Raw genomic sequence first — 9,554 nt, 5'->3', positions numbered from 1 at the left:
CATCTCATTGGTCCCCTAAAATTAGATCTAGGTCGGTTGATTCGGCTAGCGAAGTTGGACGGCCGAGATGATTTGTGGCAGTTACATACTGCCATTAATTCAATTTATGGTTTAATAGCCGTGTGGCCAACCTATTTCGGGGCTAACGGTTTTTGGTGTTAGCCGCGTGTTGGGAGCTATTCGATCGGCCAACACAATAGCCGGGCCGCTGGTGAGCGTATCCGCACCTTGTCCGTTGATTGAGATTGAATTTAGACCGGTCAATTTGGTTGGCGAAGTTGGGCGGCCAAGATAGTTTTGCGGCAGAATATACTGCTGCTAGCATAAATTAGGATTTTGTAACTTACGCGGCCAACCCACTTTGGGTAATCGTTTCGTGGCTCCGCTTACGAGTGGGAAGGATTTCGATTGGCCTAAGAATTAGTGGGCCCGCTAGTGTGCCTGATGGTGCTTGTCCGACCACGTTAGGAGGTGGCTAGACTTGATAAATTGGCCGGCCAAAACGTACGGTCGTGATCGTTTTAAGACTGACATGGGAAGCCTATATTAGATTCCTTGAGGAATTAGGTGCGTCTACCAACCAACTTCCAACTTTATTTAAAAGTGTGTGTGGTGCTTTTGGAGTGATCTGATTGGTCGGTAGGAAAAGAGGGACCAGCAAGCATTAACATGGGGCGCGGCCGGCCATCCACGCGTAGTGCTTGCTAGGGCAAACCGGCCATCCAAGTGGTGTGGCCGCGTTTCCTTTATCTGCTGCTTTTATTTGCCGCATTTTCTCTTTTATTTCTTGTTTTCTACTTTTGGTAGGATTTTGCTCCTAGTAGTCCATGGGGGATCAATTTCCTAGCTTACCTAGGTTTGGTCTCGACCAATAAGGTTCGAGATATTGCGCAGGCCGCAAAAAAGACCTAATTTTTGTAAATTAGTAAAATTAGGTTTAGAAATATTGGATTTTGTGGGCTGGCACAAAATCAATCAATTTCTGGTGAATTTTGTGCGTTCATACAAAATCACTAATTATATTTCAGAGGGCAGCATAACTTTGCGTGCCTCTAATTGAGTACTTCTATGCGTACCTCAATCCTGACATTTCGGGAAATTCATGCTACTTAGTTGCGAACACTAATTGTCATGTCATGTCAACATCAAGAGCTCGGCTAGGGAACATAGCATAAAATAAGTACTCGGCAGGCTCTGACATTAGTGAGTAATGCGGCTAGGAGCTTAAATACTCATTAGTCTCTATACTAGTGAACAATTCATCTAGGAGCTTGAGTTTCAATATAATATGAAGAGAGACATAGGCACTCATCAGATTTTGATATATTCTTCAAATTCCTTGTGGAATATAAATATATCAGGGTCTACGACTTCTGATGCCGAGTCAGGTAGACATACTTTTACAGTTTTCACCCTATACTAAAAACCACCATCAACACCTTCCTCGTACAAGTCTTGTATACCCTATTAGTCTTCTTTGGATATACATAAGCCTTTCTCTTGTGGCTATTCTTCTCCTTGTATACCCCCACTTCTCTCGCAAATCATCTCAAAACGGATCTTTGAACCTTGGATATTCCTCACCAACACACACATGTTCTTACGAGCTGTCTCTTTTGCCCAAGCAATTGCTTCCTCTGGAGATTTTATTCCCTACATAAGGACAACAATGGGAGATCATAAGGTTCATTACAAGCAATCCATTATTAAAGTTCAAGATACTAGGCGAAAAGTATTCTTTCGTAACATACCAGAGGCATTTTATAGTATTCCGACGTATCCCGACCAAGCGGTCTTGCATTTGTTGGATCAATATATGTCACAACCTAAGGATCAAATGAAAAGAAAACAAATTAGTTTCAAAAAATATTAAAATACTATGACGGACCACACTTCCGGCATGCTCGACCAAGGTTCCGGCATGGTCGAACTAAGCCGAAAATGAAGACCAAATTCGAAACGCTTCCGGCATAGAAATTTCATTTGAAATCAATGCCGGAAATAAGGGTGCCGGCATGCTCGTGATCAATGGTTCCATGCCGGTACGCTGTGCCGACGTGGTCTTTTATTTATAAAACCACGCCGATATTTAGCTTTGGAAGACACTGTTTTCTGTATGTTTTTTAAGCGGTGCCGGCATGGTAACGTCAGAATTGAACCATGTCGGTAGCATATTCCGTAGAATATTCCATGGTAGGTAAAAAGTAACTTTTGTACCGACACGGTTTTTTCGGTTGAATACAATGCCGGCTTGCATTTCAAAATGGGGGATATTGTTGGCCGACATGGACGTAATATGAATACCATGCCGGTAATGGCACTGCCGGCATTGTATTCATACTACGTCCATGCCGGCACCGAGCTATTTCAGCTGCAACAATGGTGGATTCAAAGAAGAAGAAAAATTAAATTTTCAACACATTGGCACCTTTACCTGAGTATTTGGAGTGCTTGTATGTTGAACTAGTTTACTCTCTTGGGTTGGTTCTTCACGAAGCACTTCATGCTCATAAAAATCATGATCCAAGGGTGTTGGTTCCACACATAATTGCAATTGTAAGTTGTTGTCATTAGCAGAAGATTCAACATATGCTCCTTGTTGTAGTTGATCTAAAGATTCAGCAGAAATTCTCTCTTCACAATCATCCTCCATTTCCACCAAAAAAAGTTCCCTCTCAAAAATTTTCCCTCCTTCTACTCTCACCTCACTCACCCAAATACAAATAAAAATACACACTAATCATTTATCAAATAATCTTATGAATTTACTAATTATAATTAATCATTAAACCTGATTAGTTTAGGAATTAAGTAAAATACATAGATAAGGGGTGACCCTGATTTGATATTTAAATCCAGGTTTTGTCCTTTTCCTTTATTCGCCAATCGCGCGTTCCAAGCAAAATATTATTTGGGGTTTCCTTGTAAAGGTTGCAATTTCCTTTGTAGTCCTCATAGGGATAAAATAAACCCACGTCAGTAGTTTTTTTTTTAGATATCTAATCACATTCTTCATACCATTCCAATGACATTATATTGGCATTGAACTAAATCCTGCTAAGAATTCACCGAGAATGAAATTTTTAGTCGAGTATATTATGCTAAGTATAATATTATGCCTATTGCACTTAAATATGGAATTACTTCTATGTCATCTTCCTTTGAACAAAATAGATCGTTATATAGAGGTAAATTGTAATTTACAGAATTTTTGCAAAGATAAATTAGCTAAACTTGACAGGTCAGAGGCACGATTTATTCTCTAGTATGGACAACATTTTTAAGCTGTTATAGATACTCTTTTAAGTCCTTAAAGAAGCATATAATTTAAAGAAACTAATTTACTAGTACAAAGCCAACAATTGTTACAAAGATTCCAAGTACAATCCCATCTTGTTCCTCAGGGTTCCACCACATTTTTTCAAGTCATTGAATTGTATCTTCATCTTCTCCATCTCATCCTTCATAAAAGCAATCTCCTTTTGTGCCTTCTCCCATCTTTTTGCTAATTCTCTTCTCGCAATAGCTTGAGATTTTGTCCTTACGAAATTCGACGTCATATTTAGCTGTTCTAAAAGAAGAAATTTAATTGTCACTTTCAACGGCAACCGGTCGTTGTTCATGGCATGATTTTTGGCTTCTTTTGATAACTTATCATACTGCAAGAATTTACAAATACCGCTTCTTTCCTCTTCTGTCAATGTAGGGTGTGACTGCAAACCACACACGAGACATGGTAGTTCAGATATTTTCTTCCAGTGAAAATTGATTGAGAACGAAAATGCAAGTGAAATTTAAACCATACCTTGAGATACATATCCATTGCAGTGTAGAGTTTGTCGTCGTAGACACGTGCATTTTTAGGCAATGCTTCAACGAGGGACAGGAAAGTCTTCACTGAGAGCTGATCGTCTTTAGCAACAACTGACATTAGGTATTCATCCACAAGTGAAGCAACCACATATATTCTAGATGTTGAATTACTCGTGTAATGTGTTTCATAAGCTTTCACCACCTTAACGACTATGTCAACATCGTAAATGCCTTGGTTATCACTGTAATTTCTTACAGTGAGATCTTCTGTGCAACATTTTTCTAGCATCAAAACTAGTCTACTTTCCACCTGTCTTGTTAATTCAGGATCGATATCGAGTATTAAACCAACTTTCAGAAGGTGGAGTAAGAAGCTGCAAGAAACTGAATTTTCCTCAACAGGAAGTATCTCAATCAAACTTCGGATTGTAACTCTTTGAACGTCTTTTTCTTTTAAACCAAACCCGTGTTTCGCCATCGACGGGAGCCTCTTCAAAGCCCAGTATTCAATGCATGATCCAACCAGTTTGAATCTCATGTTCTTCCTTTTAACTGCATTTATCAACCCAACAAAATGATCGACTCTAAGAACGGATACATCTTCAAACCACCATGTTTCCGTATCCATAGAGTCACAACCTCCGGGCATATTTTCTTTACATCTCGTCGTATCAGAATTGTGCATATTCTCAACTTTGTAAATAGATTTAGTTTCTAAACTCGCCTTCCAAGCTAGTGATTCAGTACAGCGTTTCTCGAGTTTCAAATCTTTAGGCAATGAAGGAATAGTCTCGCAACTCTTTAAAATCTGAATTGTGTGTTTCCATGAAGAGAATATGATAAAGCTAAAGAAAGTTTCTGTTTTCGAAATCAAGTTACCTTGTTCAAAATCTTCATTCATATCCAAGATATGTGCCGCACAGTAGAGTGGCGCAACGTTAGTTACATTAAGATTGATCGGTAAACCATAACAAAATCTTATTATCAATTCAAGCATAAGACTACCACCAGGAAGGTTTTCTATGTTGATGCTGAGAACAGAATTTCTTCCTCCGTCGTTTCTTCCTTCAAACACCAATTTGTTTATATATACACTTTTTGAAACCATCGGCACCTAAACAAAAGAAAGCCGAGATTAAAGTTTCAGTCATCGCGAAACAAATTACAATATCTAGCACCCGTTTTGAGTTCATTAGCGCACTGCACTCACCTTATGTAAGTGAAAGATATTCTCTTCTACGTTTATAATTAGATCACTTGTAACGTTTGTCTGGATGAACCTGCGACGAATCTAACAACACATGCATCAATTTCATTATTATTACATAAATTTTGAGTAAGCAAGCGAGTGAATGAGAGAGTACCATCTGTTTTTCCTTCTTTCTAGAGATGTTCTTCCAGTTGCATCTTGCTGGTTGGAAGGGAAACTGACACACTGGTTAACTTTGCGGCGAGGCTGAGCATCTTGGTAGAACATCTTGTTAGGCTGAGTATCTTGATTGAACATCTTGCTCTTGTCACTGTTTGTTATTCATGATTACGAAGGAAAATTTAGTCGTAAGTACCAACTCCTTGATCTGGACTATGACTCTGTAGATGGAATATACATGTACTGCAACTATAAAGGACCTCCAATATCATTGCCTTACTGCCTTGGTTTGAAAAATGATGGTTTGGAATCGGCCACGCCTGTTGTGTGTACTTGATTTATGGAATTAAAGGGGGGGGGGGGCGGGGGACAGCCTCTTTGAATACTATCCCTAACAGGGGTCGGATGAACAAGCTGAAAGAAACAGCTTCATGAAGTGCATCGGACCCCAATCTAGAGTTTTCGAGTTCACATTTCAGACTTGATAATCTACCAGAAAAACCAGCCATAGAAAATTCTTTAACCAGTATACCAACTTTTGTAATCCAATTCACATGTATTTCTATTAATAATTTCATTGCACATAGGAAGAACTGAAAGTTGTAGCTGTTTCATAACAAGGTTGGCCAAAATAGCAAATACATCTGCCAAGCAGTTTTTTAAACTCGGTCACCCAAAAAAAAAATCCAACTATTTGCCGATTGGCAGCAACACTTAAAAGTACCAAACATTCCTTTTGCCTTCCTTATAGCATTTACAATAATGTTTAGACCAAGTAGAAGAATTAAATTTGTAGGTGGGAGTAATAAAAACTCAAGCCCCACCAGCTGTATCCATCTCTGTAACAACATCAACTCCTTTAAAAACCACGCGCAGTTTTCGCAGACATGATGTTTTCTTGTCATTCTTGCTGACCATACCAGTGATATGAATGACATCCTTGGGGGTTTTATCCATGAGATCGTAAAGTGGAAGATTCAGGTTAGACCTAGTCATCTCTTCTAGTACTGGAGGAGCCTGCATGTACAAATTCTTGCCACGGTGTGTGACACTTGCTTTTGCTAGAAGTAGCTTAGGGTGTTCCTCGACAAGTTCAATAAACTGTTGACACAATAATAAATCGAGATAAGCAAAAGCCAAATCTGGTCCTTGCAGGGACATACGAAGTGATTTATTTTATCTAACGAGAACTCAGAGTTCATGAGAGTAATAATTTTTATGTTAATCAATCCAGCATTGAGAAAAACATGACACAATGCTGAGCTAATGAAAATACTGCTAAGAATACCAGTTTAAGTGAATATATAAACTAACCTTTTGTAATGTAATTGAAGTGTCCAGCTCAAGAAGAACGCCAGGACCACACACAAGACAGTCCTTATCCTTGAAAAACTCGGTCACTTTAGTGTGTAGGCCTTCAAGACCATTATACCTACAAAAGATGTAAAGGAGTGTGGTAAATGAAGATTGTCAACATATTTCTTTTAAAGCAGTAAAACCCCACTAACGTGAGTGGTCTTTTGTTGACTTGCAAAACTAAGCATACATGGTTTTCAATATGCAAGAAATATGCAAAGATCGTCTCCAATTTCTGTTCATGTCGTTGTTTTTTGTGTTAAATCATCTTCATTGTAGACTACGCTTAATTCCTCAGAAAGCTCTTTCCAAACTGAAAAACTAAAGTAAGAGAGAATTGGACATACGTTAGATAATTTGACAATGTTTTGCTGCACCCTGTTGCAAGTTTTAAGGCTTCTAGTGCACACGCAGCTGAAATGATTGCATTTGTTGAGGCAATGGCTGGAATGATGTTCTTAACAACACCCTACGGAGCAGCAGAAGAAAAAAAAATGGTTAATTGTTTAGTCAGAGGTAGTTAATGTTAATTAGTAAATAAAGCCAAACAGTGAGATGGACCAAGGAGAATGAAATCACTTGGATACGATATACCTGAGTTAGAGAGTAAGTAACCCCCGGAATGCCAAAAAGCTCAGCTCTCTTGGTAGCCTGTGCAGGATGTTCAGAAAGGGTAAGTCGAAGAACAAGAGGAATAACATGATAAATAAATCATCATGCAGGTTACTAACCTCTGAATAGATCCACTGCATATGTTCAGGGTCATCTGCATCGAACGCCTTCCCACTGTTTACCTGAAACAGATATTGATCTTAAGGCACTGACAGAACTAAAAAACTATCCAGCAAATATTGAACAAGGAAGAGAGAACCTATTTTACACTACCTCATCCCATTTAATCAAATGTGCATATTCAATACAGTGAGCAGCTGTTCGTGGGGTTTCTGCTAATGTGCATAGAGGGAATTTAACTTGAGGAGGAAACAGCCAAATGGTGCACTCAAAGCATGGTGTGACACCCGGCATAATAACCCTTGCATGACCTTTGAAACCTTCAGTTCCCCCATCAACCATAGGTTTCATAGTCTCTTGAATTGGATTGTCTTCAGAGTCATATTCTAGATTAACCAAAACCAAGGAGACTACATCAACTAAAGGTAATATACAGAGAGCAGTAATGTATGCAGTAGGTGTAACTATAACACTTGTAATTTGGAGATTCATCAATTACGAAACAAGAAAGCAGACCTAAGGATCAGAATACCACTGAAAGTTGCTGAGTTCACCGCTATGAAAGAAGTAAAGTAGACGTACCTAGAAAGCTACAGGCTACAGCATTTATGTAGCTCCGAGCCTCGATAGAATCCAATCCGAGGGCAATAATATTGAAATCATTGTAAAACTCAACTTCTTTATCTTCAATGCGGCAAAAATGTGGGACAATGTTCACACCACTAACTCTTTCCATGACTCGTTGTGCGGCAACCTCAGCCTTTGGCCTTCCAACATCTTGAAGCCTACGCCAAGGTTCATAATTAACACCATCAAGAGAAATGTGATAAACAACTTCAATCCATCAATCCATCTTACATGCTCATGCATGAAGAACAGAACACCTTAACCGAAATGCTGAAGCAAAAACCATATAATCTATAATCTATAGCACACTAATTGGTAAAACTACTCATGCATGAAGAACAGAACACCTTAACCGAAATGCTGAAGGAAAAACCAAATAATCTACAGCACAATAATTGATCAAACTATCCCATGCGAACAGATGTTTTCAGACAATCTAAATTCTCAAGAATGTGAACAACATTGTGAACAATCTCAAGAATGTGAACAACATTGTTCTTAGAGATAACTCAACATGTTAAAAAAAAAACGGGGGCTCACACATGCAGAACAGAACACCTTAACTGAAGCACATTCACTAGTAAAACTGTCCCATGTTCACCGACATTTTCAAACAATTAAAATTCTCAAGAATGTGAACAGCATGTAAAACAAAAGGAGTTAGGTTCAACAGTCAGCTACGCACTCGTATCAAGGAACCCCAAAACAAAACCTATACAATAGTTCCAAAATCCTACTATCTTACTTCTGGTTTACAGGTTCAAATAAAAGACTAATCAGCAAACTGTTCCATGTGAATAACATTCACATCCTCAAGTATGTCAACAACACTATTCCCGTGGACACCCTTAATTAACAATAACAGTAACCATAAACTAACAAGAGTTCAAACATTCAAGTATCAAAGAATCCAGACATTCTGCGCCTAGTTAATGACAACAATGTTTTGCTCTATCGTTCATCCTAGGGTTTCTATCTTAAAAACTTCAAATGTCTGTATCTCAACAAAACAAAAAAAAATAGGGTTACCTGAATAAGAATTGACGATTAAGATTAGTAACCTCAATACGATCCATATCAATAACTTCTAAGTTTCTGAATCCAGACAATGCGAAATCTTTCAAAAGCTCACAACCCAATCCACCTGCTCCGACTACTAATACCCTTGCATATTCTTGTAGATCACTCCTCAACTACAACCGAAAGAAGAATATCAGAGTTAAACAAACTGTAGAAGTAAGAATATGATCAACAAAATTAAACAAATAAGGGTTTAGCAGATTACCTGAGGACCAGGTTCGAAGTTTTCGTTGACGAGATTACCAGGTCTTAGGAGAAGCTTATCAAGGTCTCTCCATCTAGCATTACTCTCGAAATCAGGGTTCGCCATGGATTTTTTGTGTAGCAGAAACCCTGACGAAGAAGACGATTTCTTTCCCTCTCTCTGGCTCGCTCTGTCCGACTATAGCTTAAGTTTGACGCTCTGATGATTTTCACTGAGAAAGGTTACAATATATATTTTTGATACCTTAATAAACTCAAGACTGATGTTATACAATCTGTGCCGTCGTATTTGTTAGGGCTTTTTTCCGATCCTGTTGAGTGGGCCAGGAGCAAATTTGCCCATTTCCGTATGTCATAATGGACAGGACAAAGG

General features: G+C 38.6%; 2 protein-coding genes across 4 annotated transcripts; both read right to left on the bottom strand.

The window, feature by feature from the left end:
• Positions 1 to 3,266: 3,266 nt before the first annotated feature.
• Positions 3,267 to 5,391, bottom strand: LOC113361623 (root phototropism protein 3-like). 3 transcript variants are annotated; one of them, XM_026604810.1, is made up of 5 exons: positions 5,178 to 5,391; positions 5,024 to 5,093; positions 4,822 to 4,927; positions 3,806 to 4,704; positions 3,267 to 3,713 (listed from the first exon to the last, which is right to left on the bottom strand). In XM_026604810.1, exons 1-5 carry the CDS (start codon positions 5,318 to 5,320, stop codon positions 3,366 to 3,368), a joined length of 1,566 nt encoding a protein of 521 aa, XP_026460595.1. In that variant the 5' UTR covers positions 5,321 to 5,391; the 3' UTR covers positions 3,267 to 3,365. The 3 variants fall into 3 exon arrangements, with proteins under 3 accessions (XP_026460595.1, XP_026460594.1, XP_026460596.1); XM_026604809.1 differs by having other exon boundaries at positions 3,806 to 4,927; XM_026604811.1 differs by having other exon boundaries at positions 3,806 to 4,927; positions 5,024 to 5,104; positions 5,178 to 5,283.
• A 350-nt stretch (positions 5,392 to 5,741) lies between these two features.
• LOC113357346 (NEDD8-activating enzyme E1 catalytic subunit-like) lies at positions 5,742 to 9,409 on the bottom strand. The gene is made up of 9 exons (XM_026600723.1): positions 9,183 to 9,409; positions 8,927 to 9,090; positions 7,853 to 8,055; positions 7,424 to 7,656; positions 7,270 to 7,332; positions 7,133 to 7,189; positions 6,886 to 7,007; positions 6,497 to 6,614; positions 5,742 to 6,283 (listed from the first exon to the last, which is right to left on the bottom strand). The coding sequence occupies exons 1-9, from the start codon at positions 9,285 to 9,287 to the stop codon at positions 5,996 to 5,998; spliced, it is 1,353 nt and encodes a 450-aa protein (XP_026456508.1). The 5' UTR covers positions 9,288 to 9,409; the 3' UTR covers positions 5,742 to 5,995.
• Between the last annotated feature and the right edge of the window lie 145 nt (positions 9,410 to 9,554).

This window comes from Papaver somniferum, chromosome 3 (genome assembly GCF_003573695.1).
Source record: "Papaver somniferum cultivar HN1 chromosome 3, ASM357369v1, whole genome shotgun sequence".
Taxonomy (NCBI): domain Eukaryota; kingdom Viridiplantae; phylum Streptophyta; class Magnoliopsida; order Ranunculales; family Papaveraceae; genus Papaver; species Papaver somniferum.
This window is presented reverse-complemented; position numbering and strand designations above follow the sequence as displayed.